General features: G+C 49.4%; 4 protein-coding genes across 5 annotated transcripts in view; 2 read left to right on the top strand and 2 right to left on the bottom strand.

Moving 5' to 3' along the window:
- Positions 1–3,111: 3,111 nt before the first annotated feature.
- LOC106889634 (5-beta-cholestane-3-alpha,7-alpha-diol 12-alpha-hydroxylase) lies at positions 3,112–4,890 on the bottom strand. Its single transcript, XM_014944848.1, has one exon. It carries the CDS (start codon positions 4,857–4,859, stop codon positions 3,330–3,332), a length of 1,530 nt encoding a protein of 509 aa, XP_014800334.1. The 5' UTR covers positions 4,860–4,890; the 3' UTR covers positions 3,112–3,329.
- A 331-nt stretch (positions 4,891–5,221) lies between these two features.
- ACKR2 (atypical chemokine receptor 2) lies at positions 5,222–10,810 on the bottom strand. Its single transcript, XM_014944858.1, has 3 exons — positions 10,778–10,810; positions 10,088–10,145; positions 5,222–8,698 (listed from the first exon to the last, which is right to left on the bottom strand). Exons 1-3 carry the CDS (start codon positions 10,808–10,810, stop codon positions 7,584–7,586), a joined length of 1,206 nt encoding a protein of 401 aa, XP_014800344.1. The 3' UTR covers positions 5,222–7,583.
- A 3,271-nt stretch (positions 10,811–14,081) lies between these two features.
- Positions 14,082–19,577, top strand: HIGD1A (HIG1 hypoxia inducible domain family member 1A). 2 transcript variants are annotated; one of them, XM_014945179.1, is made up of 4 exons: positions 14,082–14,132; positions 15,907–16,014; positions 17,595–17,729; positions 18,435–19,577. In XM_014945179.1, the coding sequence occupies exons 2-4, from the start codon at positions 15,912–15,914 to the stop codon at positions 18,482–18,484; spliced, it is 288 nt and encodes a 95-aa protein (XP_014800665.1). In that variant the 5' UTR covers positions 14,082–14,132; positions 15,907–15,911; the 3' UTR covers positions 18,485–19,577. The 2 variants fall into 2 exon arrangements, with proteins under 2 accessions (XP_014800665.1, XP_014800664.1); XM_014945178.1 differs by lacking the exon at positions 14,082–14,132 and adding an exon at positions 14,893–14,941.
- A 461-nt stretch (positions 19,578–20,038) lies between these two features.
- CCDC13 (coiled-coil domain containing 13) overlaps positions 20,039–20,978 on the top strand; it is a 37,622-nt gene continuing 36,682 nt past the window's right edge. The window contains 1 exon segment of the mRNA XM_014944839.1: positions 20,039–20,198. The gene's annotated coding sequence lies outside the window, so the exon portion shown is untranslated.

The raw sequence follows: 20,978 nt of genomic DNA on the forward strand, positions 1-20,978 counted from the left end.
TTACTTATAACCTCAGCGTTCCTTTGAGTTTCTCTGGAGTGAATGGTGTATCTATTGGTGCCGTTGAGTTTCTTCAATTTGCCTCACAAGCAGCAAGAGGAGGTTTTCTCTGAGCTGTATCTTGCTGTGTTTAGAGGAACAAGGATGGGAAATCAATCAGTTTCTAACGCATCACCATTTAATACCAGAGGTGATGTTGTCAAACCAGGGGGTTGGTCTTTCCCAACATGTTTAACCCATATTGTTCCGAGCCTGAAGCGTGCAGCATCGTGACTCCTTGCACGATGTGCAGAGCAGGGATTGTAACCGAGAGCAGAGAATCTTTTGCTGGGCTGTGAAGAGCAGACACTGACTCAAGAGACTGAAAAGCTTTGAATGTCCAAGTAAGATTGTCTTCATGCAAAACCAAGGCGTTAGGGCCAGGCTCCATGCTCTGTTCTCTTGGGGGGACAAAAGATTTACACAAGACAGACGCTGCGATGAGGTCTGCCACCCCCCTCCAAGGAATTTTTCAAGACCCTGGATTCCTTCCAATTTAACTCCTTCTACAAATCCAATAAGGTTTCTGTTGGCACAGGTTAGTTCTTCACTCTTGCTGGTACACTTTGGGATGGAAAGCTCAGTGCCAGGGGACAACCCAACTAAGCATCAAACTGAATTGCAGATTAACTCATTTGGAGCTTTCACTCTTCCATATATGACTCAAATGAAGTGATTTTTATTTTATTTTATTTTATTTTTGCTTCTCAGAACTGCATGCATTTGAGCATGTCTGAAGTCTTTTATAGACTCAATACTGTTTGGTTAAATAAACCACTCTGTCAAGGAAGTAAATCAGATTTTTCTGCTGAATCATTGTCATTGTCATTCTTTTCATATATGTTTTTTTTCCCTGAAACCAGTCCGTGTTTGTGCAGCACCTGTCCCTTATCCCTCAACTCTAGCCTGCTGCCCCTATAAGCGATAATCACAAATAAACCCTGTGTATGAACACAGAATGACCTTCAGGCAAACCACCCACATGAAAATTTCTCTGGCCCTGGAGCGAGGACATCACTTGGCCAGGATGTCACCATGGCTTTGACCTGCCCAAGGCATGGTTTGGAGCTTGCAAAGATCAACCCATTGGCCAGAACGCGGGAAAAGCTCCAGCTTCATTCTCAGTAGCAGAGCAAACAAAGAACCTACAGCTGACAAAAAAAATAAAGAGGTGAGAGCTATAATGTGGAACTTGTGAAAAGGTGCTGGATTTATTAATGGGAATATGAACTGACACAGCTAAGCCTTGTGCAGTTACAGGTAGGTTTTGTTTTCCTTGGCTCTTCTACAGCTGCTTGATGTCTCCTTGAATTTCCACCACTGCAAGGTCTGGGCTAATGCCCAGTCCTGGCAATATGGGACAGCTTACCCTTGAACATGCAGTTACAACATAACCCTGTGCTTTGCAGAAGAAAGAAGAACCTGGCTTTGATGCCTGGACACACATGAAAGTGTTTTGAGTTTCAGTCCTCGGTCACGCATAATCTCCAAAGTCCAAGGTTAGTGTCAGCATTCAAATCAATCTGCTGTCCTCTGCACAGGTAAGGCTGTGATGTGACTTCTGCAAGGACTGATGTTGTCAGAACCCAATAATTATTAATAGTAATAATTATTATTGAAGTTGGGGAGGGGGGGAGGGAGAGAGAATCCAGAGTAGAGCTTGTAGAGCAAAGTTTTATCCTGTTTTGGAGCCAGTGGATAAAACAGAGGTGTTTAGGGTCTCATAAAATCACAGTGGCTGTAGCCCAAGAGGGATTGAGGTTGTTTCCTCATGTCCTACTTGGGTTTTCTAGCCCCTTCCCATCACCCCATCCCATTCCTTACAGCCTTCTTGGGCCTTCACAGAAGATGGGGGCTAAATCTGGAGGGGTGGGTGGTGTGGTGTGGCACTTTCCAATGAGCATCTTCTGGACACCATCAGCCCGTGGGACTTGAGGATAGTGTGGAGGACCATCAGGATCTCAATCAGGTTCAAGCAGGAGCCGGGTTCTGGGAGCTTGCCCCTCACCAAGGCTCAGGCACCGGCACCCCAGCCAGCCATCCCCTCGAAGGAGGACAGACTCATCATGGAGAGTAGTTTCTAGGCTTGTGCAATGTTTTGGGTTGAAACGGGGAGCTGTGGGGTACCCTGACTCAGCTGGACGTACCCACACTCCAGCTGTGTTATAGTTGGTGGGGTGAATCCAGACACACACAGGGAGGAGCTTTTTTCATCCCCAGAAACTGTACACAAGACACAGGGCTTAAACACAGAGCTTCCTGCAGCTCTGGAAAGGTTTTCATAGATACGGGAAAATGATTATGGAATCATAGAATCATAGAATGGTTTGGGTTGGAAGGGACCTCAAAGATCATCGAGGTCCAACCCCCTGCCCTGGGCAGGGACTCCTCCCACCAGACCAGGTTGCTCAAAGCCCCATCCAGCCTGGCCTTGAACACTTCCAGGGATGGGGCAGCCACAGCTTCTCTGGGCAACCTGTTCCAGTGTCTCACCACCCTCAGAGTAAAAAATTTCTTCCTGAGATCTAATTTGAATCTTTTTTCTTCCAATTTAAAACTGTTTCCCCTTGTCCTATCATTACCCTTCCTGGCAAAGAGTCCCTCCCCAGCTCTTCTATGGGCACCCTTCAGGTATTGAAAGGCCGCTATAAGGTCTCCCCGGAGCCTCCTCTTCTCCAGGCTGAACAATCCCAGCTCCCTCAGCCTGTCTTCATAGGATACCGTAGATTATTCCTGATGTTTGCACCTCCCTTCTCCTCCCACTGATGTGGTCAATGAGATTGGCAAGATTTCTCCTTTTCTTAAAGGTGAACAGGGAATGAGCTGTCAGTGTGTCCTTAACTCAAGACATCCCACCCTGGCTCCCTTTGGGGACCTCACAGGGGTATGTTTTAATCAGATACAAAAAGGGGACTACGGGCAAGGCAATTGGAAAACCTCAAGGAAATTTTTATGTCTGTGGAGAGGGTATTTGTTGTCTGATCTATCAGGGGTTTACTGCAAGCTGGTGTCCTCCTGCCAACGATACTTCATGCCAAAGGAAGAAAATAAACGTGTCATTAAGGCACTGGGTGTGCAGAGGAGCTTTTATCACATAACTCAACACCACAATAGCCAGAGAGACAGAGCACTGATAACACGTGAAGGAGTAAAGAGAAAAACCATGGTAACAGTTAAGCAAACAAGACCGTACGAGTGTCGGTGCCACGCGGACCGGACAATTCATCACATGGGATCACACAATTTATGTCACAGAACCAGAACAAACAGTGCCACAAAGACTTCCCAAATTAAAAGCGTAGCCGGTATCTGAACCGAACGTCACGGACGGGCTGCATGGTCCCGAATCCCCAGCGGCTGATGTCTATGGCTGGGGTCTCTTCTCTGTTGACCAGCTCCAGGTCATAGTGACTTAGCATCAAGAACACAAACAGTTTAATTTCAGTGGTAGCGAAGAACCGCCCGGGACAGATGGATACTCCTGCCCCCCAAGGCATGTTGAAGTATTTCAGCCTTTTCCCGTTTTTGTAGAAATCTTTCTTGGTGCCGTCTGGGTTGACGAAGCGGTCGTACCTAAATTCGTGAGGCTCAGGGTGGATTTCTGGGTTCATCTGCACGGAGAGGTAGGGGAACAGAGCCAACCTGTCTCCTTTGCGCAGGGTGTACTCTGTCCCCCTGCTCGTCTTCAGGCTGATGTCCTGGAGGACAGCTCTGACCAGTATTGGGGCTGCAACCAGCCTCAGGGTCTCCTCTACAGCACTGTCCAGAATTGGAGTCTGGTTTAACATCTCCCTGGTGATGTTAATTGGTGGGCCGCCCGGCTTCACTTCCTGGCCATTCTCCCTTGAGACTTTATTCACCTCTTCCCTCACAGCCTTCATTGCTTCTGGGTGCTTCATTAGGTAAAAGAGGAGCCAGAAGGCAGTTGGGCCTGTGTTCCCTTGGGATGCCCAGAGGAGCATAAACATGAAACGATCCCGCATGTACTCGGGGACACCGTTTTCTGCCAGAAGCTGGTTTTGATCACTTATCCACCCACTAATATTGTCCTTCTGACAGCATTTCTTCACAGACAGGATGCTCCAGAAGAGCCTCTTAAGACGTTCAGCTTCCATTTTGTCCTTGGGGGGCAAGACGGCATAGGCCAGGCGAGGGAAGAGACGGTCATACTTCCGAAACTCATGGTACAGCTGGTTGGAGTGGATGAGATCTTGCTCATTAGCTTTCTCTTTGCTATCTGCCCCTTGGTGTGGCTCCGTGCCATACAGAGCCAGGTACCCAGCTCTGAAGACGATGTTGTAGCAGTAGTGGAAGAGGCTATCCTCTTTCCACGCTTGCTTCTCCTCTCCTGAGCTCAGACTGAAAAGCATCAGCTTCTGAAAGCTCTCCATGGTGGCCTGTGTCATGACAGTGAGTCCATCTCCCATCAGATGCTTCATGCTCGATGCATGAATGATGCTATGGTTGGCTTCGATGGGCTTGTAGCCAAAAACCTGCAGGACCAGTTTAGATGCAAAAGTCCTAAAGTCCAGTTTAGACCGTGATTCCTTCACGATGGCTCCAAAGCAGAAGGGGTCCATCACGAAGGTGAAGTACTGGCCTCCGATCAGCACCGTGAAAATATCCCCGTGTTTCCTCTGCATCTTTTTTAGAAACTCTAAACTGTCCTTTCTGAAATCCAGCAGGTAACCCAGCCAGGGAATTGTACCTTTGTCCAGAGGGGGCTCATTGGGTCTCCGTCTCCGAAACACACCCAGGAGGTAGAGCCCACCCAGCAGCGACGCTACCAAGGTACAGAGGAGAGTCACCCAGAGCGCCATGAGAGCTCTGCACCCAACCGGGAGCTTGGACTAGAGACAGGTTGGGCAGGAGGGTGCTTTTTATGCCCACGTGCAGATGTGTGGCTGACAACCTCTGTCCCCATTGGCAGCAAGTGTTTGCCTTTCCCCCGCAGGGCGCTCCGCTGTGGACTTCTCCCTGGACCAACCGCCAGAAATTTTTAAGGTGGAAGGTACGTTCTAATCAAGTTGGAGTTACTGGGCTGCTGCGTGAGGTGGATGCAGCTTAAGCAAATTCCCTTTTCCAGGCTGCACGGGGGGGTCACGTTTTTGAAAAAGAGGGTTGAGAGCATTTGACTCAGTGATTTCTGCCTTTCAGACCAGGTTATAGAGGCGTGCTGCAGGCTGAGAAAAAAACAGAGAGAGGATGTGTGAAATGCTACTGGAAATTTGCTCAGAACAGGGGAAAACGGGGTTACAGCTGAGTTAATTTGGTCTCAAAAGCCAGGAGAAGGAAAGAACATCAGAACATTTTGATGTTCTCCAATTCCCAATGCCTCGTTAAGTGCATTGCCGGCGAAGAGTGCAAGCACTGCTAACCCACACGAGGACAAAGCAAAGCAGTTCTGCTTTTCTCACGGGTGATGAGGGCTTGAATCAGGTCCATTTGCTTTGCATTAGATGAGTTCAACATCTGCATGTCACCAAGTCCACCTCCTGGAAAGGAGCAGCACCCAGAAGGACAACAGCACTTTCTTCTGTTGAAAATCAGTCGTGTCCCCTCCAGCCAGTGGAGAACCCTCAGCCCTCTTGCTCCCACCCCTGGAGCTGGCATTTTTCCCCATTTTCCCCTTCTGTTTCTTGATCTCCCCTGCTCCCCACTCTCTGGATGGGGTTTGGGGATGCTGCCAGGGCCCCCATGCCCCATCTGGCACTGTGACCCGGGGTGATGTCACCCTGATCTATGCACCCAGTGACCGCAATCCCTGGTGCTTGGACCTCCCAACACCCACATGTAGGATAGAGAGTGACATATGGAAAGAGAGTTAAGGAGAAGGTTTTAATAAGGAGACAGGACAGACTGCCGTGACCAGTCTGTCCTTGTTTGTTGTGTGGGTGTCTATTTTTGTCAGTGAGGTTGATGGTTGGACAAGATGATCTTTAAGGTCCCTTCCAACCTAGAAGATTCTGTGATTCTGTGACCAGGCACAGGGCACTCTGTTTACACACAAACAGCCCCTTTTATACCCCCCCTGTTATTTTCCCACCCTTCTTCCTCCCCAATCCCCCCTGAATAATCTCCCTCTGCTATTTCTTCCACCTTTGCCCTTCCCCTGAGCATCCCATCATGAGTTTTGCACAGTCCCATGAGCCCTCCTCCGTATGGGATCACAATCTTCATCTTAGTTTTTTTTTGCTTCCCAGCTGCTCTCTCCTTCCCCATTCCCTCCCAGTGACCTGACCCGTGGAGCAAAGGCCACATCGTAGCATCATTTTGGCTTTTTTGTTTTATTAAGGAAAGCTCCCAGCCATACCATTTTGGAAACCCGTTGTAGCAACGTTGGCAAGACAAATAATAGCAGTGAAAACAAATCACCTTTCTAACTCAAAGCCATTCTTGGTCCAGTGACCTTGTCTCACAATAAAATTAAGATGATGGGCCATTTTCTCTTGAATTATTAATTTCATTTGTACAGTTCTAGGCAACTCCCACACTTAATAGGTTTCCAGGCTGGAAAGGGTTCATTTAAGGTTCCAGAGTATTTGAGATGAATACTATCTTTGAATAAAGGTCAGCAAACTAATAACCTTGAACTGTAAACCTACACTGGGTGAAAGGATTGGCTAACAGCTACCCGTGCCCTTCTGGTCAGGGCCATGCTCTCACTGTAGTGTTGCAAAGCCAGTATCTATATTAGACAGTATCCATGGATCTTTTTTTTTATCTTGTCAAAACAGATCTTTGGGAAGGCCAATACCTCCATTGCCATTCTGCTGTGCCCATTTTTCTCTCTTTCTCCCTGATTCCAACTTGTTTGAACTTTGCTGCTGATTCGACTGATCTCAAATTGGTTGATGATTGAACTGATCCTCTTAACCAAGGATCTGTCCCTTGGAAAGACACAGTTTCCTGCTCAGCAGACCTGAGTGCAGCACAACTCATTGTCAAGGAGAAATCCATCATTGGTCTGAAAACCCAGTTTAAAGGTGCCAAATGTTGTCTCTCCTGGTAAAGAAAGGGATGAGCCTGGTTGAACACATCCACCCAGCAGATGGTGAAAGCCAGGAGAAGCAAAGCCACCCCCACAGGCTGGGCTTCTGGCCACCTGTGTCTAGCCTGATGGATGAGCATGGCAAATTCACTCCCCAGCCCACACCACGAGCTGGAGGGATAATGGGATCACTCTCCTCCATCAGACCTTTGGGATCTACTGGGGAGAAGTTCTGCCCGAGTTTCAGTTCCATTTTTAAGGGCACAACATCTAGATAAGCTGCTCCTTCATCCACTAATGCCTCACATAGTCCAGACAGGAGCTGGGCTTCTTCCACGAGCACAAACCCAGGGCAATCCTTTTATAATAATTCCAGTTCTAGGAGAAACAAATCCCATGAATACTTTTCCAATCCCAACATGGAAAATCCTGTTGGTGCTGGCGTTAGAATGAAATATCTGGTTATGCAGTGCTTTGGGCTCACACCGACCCCATTGCGTGGCCAGGATCAGCATAGAGAGCTTACAGGTAATGTAAATAACGTAAATATTCATCATGCTTTTGTGATACTCAACATTTCGATCTCAGCTGCGTATCTGCTGCAAGACTGGCTTGTCTCCGAGGGCTGGACCTCAAAGAAAGCTCTTCTTCTGAAAATGGCCTGGGGGAGCTTCTGTAAATATAACCTGAATCGTTTTTTCACAAAAGCATAGAGCAAAGGGTTGAGACAGCAGTGGACAAAGGACAAACTCTCCGTGATGTGCATGGCGTAGTCCAACCGCCTACTGCTTTCGCAGCTCCTGATCACACCCACGTCTTGCAGGGAGTGAAGGATGAGGACAACGTTGTAAGGGAACCACAGGACAAAGAAGACACCCACCAGAGTAAAGACTAAGAAGAGTGCTCTCCTTGAGCCAGGCATCCGAGACGTGGTGAGGACACACGCTATGCGGGAATAGCAGAACACCATGAAGAGGAAGGGAAAAAGGAAACCCAGGGTGTTTTGAATGACTCGAAAGACAATTTTCCAAAATAAGTGTTTCTGGCCGTAATCATGGGTGCACATGATGGTTTCGTTGTGCATTTGCCTTGTGCTGGTGAAGAGGCCATCAGGAATGGAGAGAAGTATGGAAAGGACCCATAACACCAACAAGACAAGGATGGACTTCTTCCGTGTCATGGAGCTGCGAGGAGAACAAGCGTGAACTATCTGCAGATACATGTCCAGACTCATGCAGCTCACAAAAAAGATACCACTGTAGAAATTCACAATGTACGTGGCATTTAAGACTGGGCACAACATGCCCCAGGTCACTCCCTGAGAAATGTACAGAGCCCAAAAAGGAAGGGTTAATAGCAAGAAGAAGTCTGAAACCACCAGGTTCAGCAGATACACCTCCGTCATCTTCTTTTTCTTCCTGATGTACATAACGAGGACGATAAACAGGAGGACATTCCCGGCCAAGCCCACCAGGAAGACCACAGTGTAAAAAGATGGCAAGAATACTCTGCTAAAGGAGAGTACCTCTTCTTTGGTGCAGAGGCCATACTGCATGTAATCCTCCTCGTCCAAGTACTCATACGGGTAATCACTGGAATTGGCAGCATCCAGCAAGGTGACCACGGTTGGTGTTGCCACCTTTGAAGTTGCAGTTGACACGTGGCTGCCTGGGAACAAAAGACATGGTCCTCAAAAATATGATTTAGTGGTTTTTTGGGGTTTTTTGTGTTTGTTTTTTTTTATTTATTGCTTATTTCTTATTTAGTTTTTTGTCAGAGTTAGGTTGATGGTTGGACTAGATGATCTTTAAGGTCCCTTCCAACCTAGACGATTCTATGATTCTATGACAAGCAAAGGGGATCAAAACGTTGCTCCACTCAAGAAAGACAAACATCACACTAGTTCATAGGTTTACATTTCTGCCACCTTCTGGTAAGTGTTTTGTGTCCTGCCCTCCTTGGCCTTTGCCTGCACCACGGGGACAGCTGTCCCCATACACACAGAAAAAAAAATAGTTCTGGTTTCTTTATTGCGACACGTTAAAACTCGAAGGTAAAGGAGCATGGTTTCCTCTGACACAACTCGTCACTTCCTCCTGACACCACTGCAAGCTTTTGAGGCAGTTTCTGCCCTGAATTATGCGAGATCCACCACAACACCTCACCATCAGCTGCTTTACATTCTCCTGGGTCACTACTGAGAAAGTGGCAGCTCGGTTCTAAGTGAAGTAGAACCTGCCACCAGCACCTTTACGTTGGTGGGGCTGCTCCCAAAAGTGAAATGCTGAACATCTCACTGCTCCTGGTAGGATATTGATTCCTCTCTGTGCCAACTCTAGGACACCAAGACATGGATTCTTGAAAAGTGTATTAATACAAGTGGAAAATAAAGAGTCATAGAATGGTTTGGGTTGGAAGGGACGTTAAAGATCACCCAGTTCCAATCCCCCTGCTGTGGGCAGGGATCCATTCCACTAGACCAGGTTGCTCAAAGCCTTATCCAAGGTAAGGACATGTAGGCACCCAAATCAACTCCCAAATCAGGGCTAGAGGTAGAGATTTAGCTGGAAGGATATTGCTAGAGTTGATCCTGCATGAGCTCAAGCGTGTGTTGAAACCCTGCTGACCGAGGAGGGCGAGGGTGATGTGGTTGGCCTCTTACCGTGACTGGAAGCTGGCGTCAGTGTTTAGACAACTGCAGCCCAGATTTCAGGAAATTGAGAGCTTTCTATTTTTGGAGGCTGATTTTCAGAAAAAAAAAAATCCACACACGCGAGCACTACAAGGGTTTCATCTTTCAAAAGCCATTCAAGCTGGACAAAACTCTCTCTGTCTCCCAGTGGATCTGCCTGAGCCACCTCCCACCTGTACCACCAATGTTAATGTGAGTTTTAAAAATCAAGACTAATCTCCAGGCTCTGACAGCAAACCAGGAACACCCCGGGACAGGGGAGCCCCTCCACCCCCAGCAGGTTAAGCAAAGCACCCCAGGTTTGGAGGGGGGTGCTGAGGATGCCTGTGGGTGGGCAGCCATAAGGAGGGTAGCTGTGGACGTACCTGTTGCGGTCCCATCTCCAAAAATGCTAAAATACCAATTCCAGGGAATTCCAGACAGCTGAAAAGAAAAGAAAATTTGGGTTGGGCTGGATTGAAATGTTTTCTTGCTGTCTAACAGTTCTTTCCTCAGTGCTGTAGGGCACTTCAGACAGAGCAGCCGTGGAGAGCAGCCATCTGCCAGCGGAGAGTGCCAGAAAAAGCCTTTTCTAGGAATAAGTTTGGGTTGGTTTTTTTTTTCCTGTTTCATATTTTAAAGGAAATTTATCCTTAGCCATATACAATTCTAACTGTATGCCTTCGAGAAGAAATGGAAGCTGCCCACCCTTTTGATAGCAGCAACACCCAGCCAGACCCCTAAACACCTTCCCCACACACACACACTCTCTGCACTCACATCAGGACGATCCATCCTCAAAATTTCCATTTCTTCCAGCCCACTGAGATGCCTTTCCTCCCTCTGCCCAGCCTTCCCCCCTCTCTATCACACTGGCACTGACATTCTCATCCCCATCCCGTAGCTCATAGTGCAGAACTGGTGAATGCAACGTGGGCTGAGCTCAAAAATTAACCCCAAGCCCACCGGAGCACTGGTGCTTATAAACTGGCTGACTTTCAAGAAGAAAAAAAGATCTTCTCCAGGTTTCTCATACAGCTTTGTCTACATGCAAGAAGCAGAAAAAACGCACTTACAGAAGCTTCTTTTCCCCCGCGGGCAGCTCCCATCCTGCCAGAGGTTTGAATCAGGCTTTTGGAAACCTCTTTCACTTGTGTAAGAGGATGGACAGGAAATGTGAGCTCAGAGTGACCTCCCTGCTTTTGTTTTCTCTTTCCTCGTGTTGATCAGCGGGTGATAGCACTGGAGGAATCATCTCAGTCCTGTCATCACCCATGTGTTCCTCTACAAGGTTTATAACTGGTGCCTGCACCCAGAGCTGAGCTTTGTCACTTGAGATACCCATCAGGACTGCAGTGCCTTCTGCCACGGGTGCCACAGGGCACCCCTCCTTCAGAAACACAGCCTGCTCTTGTGCAGCTCAGGTCAGGCACCACATTAGGTATGGACAGAGCCATTGGGACCAAGGACCCAGGTCAGCACAACGTGACGACCATTGGTGGATCCCGTGCACCCAGCACGCACAAGCTGGGTGCTGACACCACCCACAAAACAGCCTGAAGGAGAATTTTCCTGGAATGTGCCAGACCAGGATCGCCCAGACAAGGACACAGACCAGGGATTTGCTTAAACTTAACTGGTTCCTTTTGGCCCTTTTCCTCTCCATTTTTCCACACACGCTTTTCCTCCCTCCATCTTCCCTTTCCTCCACCCCATCTCCTCCCAAACAAGTCCCTAATTTCTTTGTCTCTGTTGATTCTGGGTTTGCTGCACCATAACCCCAGATCTGGCAACAAGTTTCCTCTTGACATTCTGCTTTTTAACAATTAATGGAAACATCTGCCGTTGCCTGACAGATGGGTATTAAGATGATGTCTACCCTGAGCACTCCCAGCTCCCCCTGGCAGGATTGGACCTGCTTGTCTGTGCTGAGAGGCTCCCGAGGTTGAGACACAGACGTAGAAATTTGCATCTTTTCCAGGAAATCTGAATAAGCCACGTGCTACTTGGATGCTGCAGGAACCTTACCCCCTGCAAGAGCAGAAATGGGGCACGGCTGGGGCCAGCAGGCACTGGCAGCTCCACGGGGACAATCCTTTTCAGGCAGCAGTGAAGTTTTGGAATTGGTACCAGAATAAGGAGCTTATTGCTGTGGTTGAACGTGCAAACAGAGATCAACCACAGCAGAGATGGCAGGCTCCTGGCACTGACACAGGGACGTTTTGGGGACAGCTTCATGGCACAGCCCTTCACTCACCTGGCAAAGGTGTCTCTGAGAAAGTGGTTTATTGGAGAAGTTTTAGATCACCACCGTGTAGAGCGGCCACCTTCAGGCTCCTTTTCCTCACCTCTCCACTAAACGGGGCCACGGAGAACACCCTGACTGTGCCAAGACCATCCCCTGTACTACGTGCCATGGTTTATGAGCTCCAAAATGCCCTGCTAAAAATGAGAGAACAGAGCAGCAACGATGGTCACGGCTCCACACCCAACCTGCCCCGTGGCAGGTGGATCCACAGAGAGAAATATATTATTTTCACTCATTTCCAGGTTCACTACCATCAGCTGGTACACACATACACCTGCATTTAAAAGATATCCTATAATAAATATATGTGGGCGACACACACATTAGGAGAGAGCAAGAAGGAGCTCACAAAGCCAACACCAGACACACACACACACAGACACTACAGGTGACAGCAATTTCATTAGCCCAGCAATTAAAATGAAGTAAGTTTTTTGGTTTTAATTGAGTTTCTCCCCTGAAGCACATATCGCGCGGGAGCTGCGGGGAATTAAATGTGCCTCTGAGAGCCACTGGAGAAAGTAGCTTTCATTGTAATTTATTACAAGATTTTAACTCAATTCGGGAGCTGGTAATTGCATAGATTCTTTTTCTTTCAGACTGTGCAGAGCCTTAATGGCTTTGGCAATTAAAGTAACCAGATTACCAGTAATGGGAAGCACATTTAGGGAGAGACACAAGGATTCTAACAAACAGTTATCTAAGCTACTTTCTTTTATGCTGCCAAAAATGCCACATCTCAGCTGCAGAGCAGCAGCTCGGAGATGGGGAGTCACAAACACAAAACTGGGCAGGGTTTTTGGAGAAAAGGAGGGTTTTTTGGTGTTTTTTTTTGCAGTTTTGCACCGCCCCGGGTTTAGGGGAAGGTTTTAGGGATCTTCAAGGCTCTAGAGGCTCTTCCTGGCAATTTCCAGGTTGTCTTGGGGCCTCAAAATCCACTATTTCGCAGACAAACTCTGCTCGAAAGCTGAGATTCAGGGAAAAATAGTCAACAGAACAATTCAAAGCCAATGGCATTCTGGCTTGTATCAAAAATAGTGTGGCCAGCAAAAATAGTGTGACCAGCAGAAGTAGGGAGGTGATTGTGCCCCTGTACTCAGCACGGGGGAGGCCCCACCTCGAGTGTTGTGTCCAGTTTTGGGCACCTCAATCCAAGAGAGATCTGGAGGTGCTGGAGCGAGTGCAGAGGAGGCAACGAAGCTGGTGAGGGGGCTGGAAAACAAATCGTATGAGGAGCGGCTGAGGGAGTTGGGACTGTTTAGTGTGAGGAAGAGGAGGCTGAGGGGAGACCTCATCACTCTCTACAACTTCGTGAAAGGACACTGTAGAGAGGTTGGTGCTGGTCTCTTCTCACAGGTAATTAGTGACAGAACGAGAGGGAACGGCTTCAAGCTCCAACAGGGGAGGTTTAGATTGAACATTAGGAAAGAATTTTTCACCGTAAGAGTGGTCGGGCATTGGAACAGGCTGCCCAGGGAGGGGGTGGAGTCCCCATCCCTGGCTGTGTTTAAGGGCCGTTTAGATGCAGTGCTGAGGGACATGGTGTAGGGGAGGACTTTGTAGAGTAGGGGAGATGGTTGGACTCGATGATCCCAAGGGTCTCTTCCAACCTAGACCATTCTATGATTCTATGAATTAAGCAGCAGGAAAATCAGGCCAAGGGAAAGCCAGACTCTGACTTTGCCCCCTGCAAAAGAGCGTCCACCTGATGGCAAAGCGTGAATTTACACCCACATGAGATGATTTTGAAGCGAAACGCCGCCAAGTTACCGGTGAAATAAGGCAGGGCCTTATCCAGCCCTCCCCCCCGCTTCCGGGTTCCGTCCCACAGCGCCCCCTGGCGGCGGGGCGGACCGCGCCTGCCCCCGTGACTCTCCCCCGCCGCAATGCAGGGAGCCCCCCCTGCTCCACCCCTAAGTGACGTCACACCCTGTCCCGCCTCCCCGACCATATAAGGAAGTGGCGTCAGCGTGCGAGCTCTAGGATTGGCTGGGGCTTGCCGCGCGGCGGGCTGGGAGCTGTAGTTCCCGGGCGCCCGGGACGGAGGGGGCGGAGCGAAACCGGCCCAATAAGATGCGGGGGGCGGGGCCAGGAGCGGCAGACGCCGGCCGGTATCGCGAACGGTGAGGGGCAGCGGCGGCGGTCGGGGGGAACCGGGATCGGGGAGAGGAGAAGGAGGAGGAGGAGGATGAGGATGAAGCGGCAGAGCGAGGGGCAGAGGCCTAGCGCGGGTCGGAAGCGGCCGGGGCAGACGGAGGGGTGGAGGCCCAGCGTGGGTCTGAGGCGCCGGGGCCTGGCGTAGGGCAGAAGGCCGCTGTGGGGGGTGCAGGCCCCCGGTGTGGGTTGCGGGGGGAAGGCGGGATGTGAGGCCCCGCGGCCGCCCCCTCGCCCGGAGATGGGTCACTTCCCCACCTGTGTCAGAGCTGAAGGTCGGTGGAGAAGCGGGTTCTCTCCTCCGTGGCTTTTTGCCGTGCAGGGCTCCCCGCGGGTTGTCTCCCCCTCTCTGAGTGACGCTCTCGCCTTTCCTTCTCCCCATGTCAGGAGAGAATATATTTAGCAAATAAGGGTAATGGTAGAAGGCGCAGAGGGACCAAATCCTCCGGAGGAAACGGTTGGTGTGTTGAGTTTTAAGAAACAAAAAAGCAAGTCAGGCAGCTGAAAGGGATGTGTGTAACCAGGGAACTCGGCCGCCTGTGGAGATACATCTTTTTGGATGCATCCCCCCTTAAATTAAATTCCTCTTGCCGTATTTCAAAAGCTTGGAGTGCTTCTCTGTGAGGCTGATTGCCTTGATGGCAAAGCTGGAACAAAACCAGTCGAGTTTTTTTTTCCTCTAGCCGAGACCTTTGTGATGTTGCCGAGGTAGTTGTGCTGGTAGAAGGAGGCACTGACTGAAGGATGACGCCGGAGAAGGCCACCAGAGAAGGAGCAGGTCTCGGTGTCACCTGTGCCGGGGGGACAGCAGGACAAGCGGGCAGGTTTTGGGGGTTGGGTGGGTGATGCTGAGGGCAGAATCCTTGGAGGCAGGTGAGAAATCACCTGTGCTGCCACGGGAAGCTCCACTCTTCCTGCCACAGCACAAGTCTGTGCCTCTCCAGGGCTTCCAGGCTCACCCCAGCTCCTCAGAAGCTGAGGTTTTACTCTCCAAGGGGAGTTTGGAGCTCTGCTGGGGTGGTGATTGAGGTGGGATCAGCCCGAGGAGGTGCCGGGCCGGGCTGACCTTCCGCAGCCTCTCCCGCTTTCCACCCAGCGTGCTCCGGGTGCCGGCACTGGCAGGGAGGGAAGGGGGAGGAATGAAGTTCTCTGAGGTCAGCGCAGCTGTTAAGGAATAGCCAGTGAAAGCCAAGTGGTGGCAGAGGAAGGTGGGAGGCAGAAAAAGCCGGGCGGGCAGCAAGCAGAGCTGTAAAGGTGGGAAAACGATGGCAGGGATTTGTTGTTTTGCTGTTTTTGTGGGTTTTTTTCCCCACTCTCTGCTCTCCTTGCGCGTTCTAGTGCACAACGATCTCGCTTCCCAAGATTTCCTAAACGTGAGGAGGAATTTCTTTCCTGTGAGGGTGGCAGAGCCCTGGCAGAGGCTGCCCAGGGAGGTGGTGGAGTCTCCGTCTCTGGAGATACTCAAAACCCACCTGGACACGTTCCTGTGGGACCTGCTCTGGCAGGGGGTTGGAGGAGATGATCTCCAGAGGTCCCTTCCAACTCCATATCATTCCCTAATTCTGTGACTTCACTTGAATTAAATCATCTGTAGGTTGCCCATCAGCTCAAGTCTAGCTCTCGGCCTTGTACCTCGCTACAAGGACACTCACGACTGGTGGAATTTGCAGGGATTTTCTTTTTCTAAAAATTCTCTTAACTTGGTGTTTCTAAAACCTGAAGAGAGACTCTCTGTCTTTGCAGCCACCATGTCGTCCGGTCAGGAATCCGTTTTCTCCGAGTATGAGAGCGACACCAGCCAGACATCGAAGCTGTTGAGAAAATTTAAAGAGACGCCATTTGTACCCATTGGTAAGTTTAAAGATCAAGAAATGGGGTTCCGTAGTTTGGTCTCTTCCCGGAGAGAAGAAATGTTGTCCTGTGAACAGGAAACTATTTTGAAATTACTTCCTCGAGTAGGTTTTCTGAGCGGTGATTCCTGCCTGGGATCAAGCGGCGAGGCCTGTTATCTTAAATAGAATACTCAGAATCTACAATTACAAAGGAAAAAAAAGATTAAAAACCATGTTTGAGTGATCCCATTAGGTGGTAAGGACTGTTTTTTGCAGCCGTTCTGGAGTTACTGGAAATATGGGATCAGTGCAAAGTGACTGTAAAGCAAACAAAATACAAACCACAAGTCTCAAAAAACAACGCAAGTGCTAAACATTTTACCCTTCTCTGCTGCCATCCCTTTGGTTAAAATAGATAATTTTTTTAGTGGGTTTTGTGGTACCCCGGCTTGAGGAGGTTGATGAAGCTCTCAGCCTCTCTGCCAAGATCTGAAAAAACCTCTTGAGGGGAGAGAGAGGATCAGTCCTGGTTGTCCTGAGAACTTTCCTCCGATGGGGAACCGTCTCTGAGGCCAGACACGTTTTGATTTCCAGCCGCCTTAAATGGAGAGCGGTGGGGTCACCTGGGGTGAACTGTCCCCAGCCTTTGCCAACAGAAATCTGTCACTGCTTTCCCTGGTCACAGGACTTTGCTCTCCAGCTCACGAGAGCGTACTACGAACTCCACGAGCTGGGGTTCTCCCAGGCAGGTTGGCAGAACTTACCTCCAACCTGTGTCAGAGCTGGTTTGAAGGCTCTAAACCTCTTAATTGATATTTAATGAAGCTGCCACATGGATTGCACGCCAGTGAAGTGAGGGTTTTTTACAGCTCCACAAGTGGAAGTGGTGATACCCCTGTGCAGGGAGATGAGCCATCTGGGCTCTCGGCAGTAAAATATACACACCACTTAAAACTTGGCAGCCTCTTTTGAATTATTGTAAATAATCATCCTAGTATGGAATGCAGCGGATGGAATTGGGGAATTCTGTGCATGGCTGCTCTGTATTCACTGAAAGCATCAGCGTGGTCTCTTGAAGGACTAAAAGTGAACTCCTGCCTTGCGAGAGAGACCTCGCTGAACCCCTCTCCCCACAGCACGGGATGAGGAACGTATGACTTGTCCTGTCCCGGTGAAAACCATCCAAACGGGACAGTACCCAAAATAGCAACCGGTACGTACGTCAGGATGTATTCACACACCGAGTGTCCCAGCTGCAGCCACACGAGCTTCCTTCCAGGAAAGAGGGTGCAAGCAGAACTTGCACTTTCTGAAAAATATGCAAGAAACTCCTGACGCCTCGAGCAGCTGCTGTGGCATTTTAACACTAGTGGAAATCTCTCGCTCTTCTCAGCGCTGAGTTGGGTGTTAAACGAGGTGGCACTCGAGTGAAAGCCACAGCCAGGCCAGGACTTGCCATCTACACAAAACCAGAGGGATTGGATCAAAACATGATTATTCCCAGGATATCTTGTTTTGAGGTGTGTGGGGCGGGTCACTTCACACAGCTGGATGACTGGGATCCGGACTCATGAGGATGTCCCTTTCCTTGCCTTGCAGGGATGGCCGGCTTCGCCGTGGTGGTTGGCTACGGGCTGTACAGACTGAAGCACAGGGGTGACATGAAAATGTCACTTCACCTGATTCACATGCGCGTGGCAGCCCAGGGCTTCGTGGTGGGAGCCATCACGTGTGGTAGGTACTGAACAGGAGAGGATGTCCTCAGCACCGGCAAACCCCGGAGAACCTCTGGCATCTCTTCCCCTAGTGGGTAACACAGAATATCCTCAGGGTGGAAGTGTCCAGGCCATTATATTTCAGGATGTTTAAGCTCATTACTGGTGTTAGCTCAGCCTTTCCAGAGTAATATATTCAATATCAAACTCCACTACCTTGAAGAGTAGAAGTTTCAACTACTTTTAGATGTGGGAAGTATGTGGGGTCCTGCAGGTCTTTAAATTAGAGGCAAACAACATCGAAAAAAACCCAAAAAACCATGACTTATCTGATGTTATTGCTGTTTCTGAATTTAAGACATTGGAAAAACAGCTTGCATAGCCTATGATATTATTTTTTCAGGCCTGGAATATTCCATGAAACACTGTCTTGTCTGTACTGTATTCCCAAAAGGTACAACAGAAAAACTTGACCTTGGCTGCAAAGTAAACTAGAATTGGCTGGGGATCTGCATTTTCATATCCAGTGTGTTTTCTGTCTATTTTCTCTGTATATGAAGAATTTTGTAGCGTTCATCACCGTTATTAAAAAATATAGAGCAGAAGAGGAAGGAAAACATTATTGCTGAGGATTATTGCTGATAATATCTTACTGTTCAGATTTTGAAAACCATTATTCCCCATTTAATGCAGTTCTCTAACTGTGTTTATATTTGTCTTTCAGGTGTGCTGTATTCCATGTTTCGGGAGTACGTGGTGAAGCCCAAGGAGTAATGGAAAGATGACTGAAATCTTGCTCCTGCTGGTAGCTTCTGTACTGCAGCTACAAACCTCATATCGAGGGGTTCTTGAGGAAAAAAAAAAAAATAATAATAATACATGGTATTAGAGAATTGCCCTATATCTAATTTGTGTAAGGTACACTGTGTTGAAGCTGGCAGCCTAAATGATTGGGTTTGGTTCTTTCTGATTGACACTACTATATCCCAGTTTTTAGGGGATATAGTAGTGTACAATCCCTTCATGTTCCCCTCGGCTGTCAGCTCCGTCCTGAAATTGGTGACTCCTTTTTGCTGCCGTTGCCCAAAACCACAAAGTCTGAACTAGTTTCTGTTAGGCCCCGGGCAGAACCTGGAGGCCGGGTCTGTAAGATAGTGTCGTGAATGCTTTGCTGCCATTTTCTATCCTGTATATTTGTCAGCCTCCAGCTTTGTAATTTAGAAGCTTCCAGTAGCACTAAATGACTTCTAAAATATTGAGAGAGATATAAACATCTATTTTTTTTATTTAAGGCATGAGATAAGTATTTGGTATGTTGCAAGCTATTTAAAAGTTATATTTATTCATTGTTAATGAAGACACAGGCTCCCTATTTTTACTATACATTTTCAGACTCTCGGATTACTATATTTTGTAACTTTATTTACAGTGTTCTTCTTAATAACATTTAAATGTAACATTTAAATGCATATTGTGAAAATTAAACCTTGGTGTTCTAATGCTTTTAGTTAAAGTGGATGATCTAGCTCTGATTCCTCCAATATCATTCCCCACAGAAATTTAAAAACATTTAAATCTGGAAAGCCCCCATCCTCCTCGATGAGGTGTTAAAACCCTTCTGTGTAAATTGTCGCTGTTATATTACACTCGAACCCCTTGTATCTCCAACAGCAGTCACAAAAATAAATCTGTTGATAAAGCCAATTTGTAAAAAAACTCGTTTTCTCCTGTTAGCTTACATTCTGTGGTGACAGTATCATGTCTCTTTGTAATAAATACACCAGGGTACGTACTGCACCTCTGTCTGTGATGTTGTACGGAGCAGTGGGAGATGAAATACGAATAAATGTGTGAGCGCTGGAGATAACAAGTGTTTTGGCGATGGATTTGTTGGGAGGGGGGGAGAGGGGAAAGCAGCCTCCTGCGCAAGGGTGGGGTGAAGTTTTATACCTCAATAAAAATCACCTGAGTGAGTGCGATGCTACTTGTAAAGAGCACTCCCAGCTGGTACAACCCTGCTTCCCCTCACAGCCGGGGTGGAGCCGGGGAGAGGCCGTGAGGAGACGCCCCGCCGTCGCGTAGAGCTCTTTCCCCGTAGCTGCCCTCCTCCTCCCCAGCCTGGAGCGGGATGAGGAGTCGCTCCGTTCCCACAACCCCGAGGAGGGGACGGGATTTCTGCGGGAAAAAGGGAGGCTCCCGCTGCCGGGAGACGCCGGGAGCGGCTGAGGGGAACCAACATGGCGGCGGGCGCTGAGGGGAAGGGCGCGAGCTCCGCCCCGCCGCCGCGCGGCGCGTGCGCGGCCCTGCCCTTCTCCTGCCCTTGGCTCCGTTGCTATGGCAACAGCGTGGGGTTGCGGCCTGGTCGGTAACGGGACCCGGAGCCGGAGCGACCAGGCCCGGCCCTACCCTGCTTAAGCAGGCAGCCGGCGGGAGACCCTGGTCGGGGGAAACCCTCCCGCCGCCCTCGGGGCTGGGGAAGCCGGTTTCGGTAGGCAGAAGGGTGAGGGAGGCGAGGGCCGGCAGCCCCGGGGTGGGGGAAGCAGCGTGGCTTTGTTGGGGCCTATAAGGCCGCAGGGCAAGGTGAGGTTGGGAGGGGAAAAGAGGGAACCCCCTCTCCCCACGCAGCAGCTGCGTAGCAGATGCCTCAGCACCAGGTTTGGGGTCGATATGGTGGATGAGAAGCTGGACATGAGCAGGCAGTGTGCAGCTGCAGCCCAGAAGGCCAATTGCATCCTGGGCTGCATCAAAAGATGCATTGCCAGCAGGTCCAGAGAGGTGATTCTGCCACTTTACTCTGGTGAGACCTCACCTGGAGTATTGTGTGCAGGTCTGGAGCCCTCAATATAAGAAGGACATGGACCTGATGGAGAGGGTCCAGAGGAGGGCCACAAGGATGATCAGGGGGATGGAGCACCTCTGCTACGAGGACAGGCTGAGGGAGCTGGGGTTGTTCAGCCTGGAGAAGAGGAGGCTCCGGGGAGACCTAATAGCAGCCTTCCAGTACCTGAAGGGAGCCTACAGGAAGGCTGGGGAGAACCTGTTTAGAAAGGCCTGCAGTGACAGGACGAGGGGCAATGGCTTCAAGCTGGAGGGGAACAGATTTAGACTGGAGATGAGGAGAGGGTTCTTCACTGTGAGGGTGGTGGAGCACTGGAACAGGTTGCCCAGGGAGGTGGCTGAGGCCCCTTCCCTGGAGATATTCAAGGAGAGGCTCGACGAGGCCCTGGGCAACCTGGTCTAGTTGGGGGTGTCCCTGCTGACTGCGGGG

The sequence above is a fragment of the Calidris pugnax genome, unplaced genomic scaffold, assembly GCF_001431845.1.
Source record: "Calidris pugnax isolate Ruff unplaced genomic scaffold, ASM143184v1 scaffold54, whole genome shotgun sequence".
In the NCBI taxonomy this organism is placed as follows: Eukaryota; Metazoa; Chordata; class Aves; order Charadriiformes; family Scolopacidae; genus Calidris; species Calidris pugnax.

What these genes read in the sequence shown, in the direction of transcription:
- LOC106889634 (XM_014944848.1), bottom strand. Translation starts at nt 4,859, where the DNA reads ATGGCGCTCTGGGTGACTCTCCTCTGTACCTTGGTAGCGTCGCTGCTG.
- ACKR2 (XM_014944858.1), bottom strand. Translation starts at nt 10,810, where the DNA reads ATGGGAGCTGCCCGCGGGGGAAAAGAAGCTTCT. An exon ending in GCGGGGGAAAAGAAGCTTCT is followed by an intron (nt 10,146 to 10,777) that starts GTAAGTGCGTTT and finishes TTTTCTTTTCAG; the next exon opens with CTGTCTGGAATTCCCTGGAA. An exon ending in TGGAGATGGGACCGCAACAG is followed by an intron (nt 8,699 to 10,087) that starts GTACGTCCACAG and finishes TTTTGTTCCCAG; the next exon opens with GCAGCCACGTGTCAACTGCA.
- HIGD1A (XM_014945178.1), top strand. Translation starts at nt 14,908, where the DNA reads ATGACGCCGGAGAAGGCCACCAGAGAAGGAGCAG. An exon ending in GACGCCATTTGTACCCATTG is followed by an intron (nt 16,015 to 17,594) that starts GTAAGTTTAAAG and finishes CTTGCCTTGCAG; the next exon opens with GGATGGCCGGCTTCGCCGTG. An exon ending in GGTGGGAGCCATCACGTGTG is followed by an intron (nt 17,730 to 18,434) that starts GTAGGTACTGAA and finishes TTTGTCTTTCAG; the next exon opens with GTGTGCTGTATTCCATGTTT.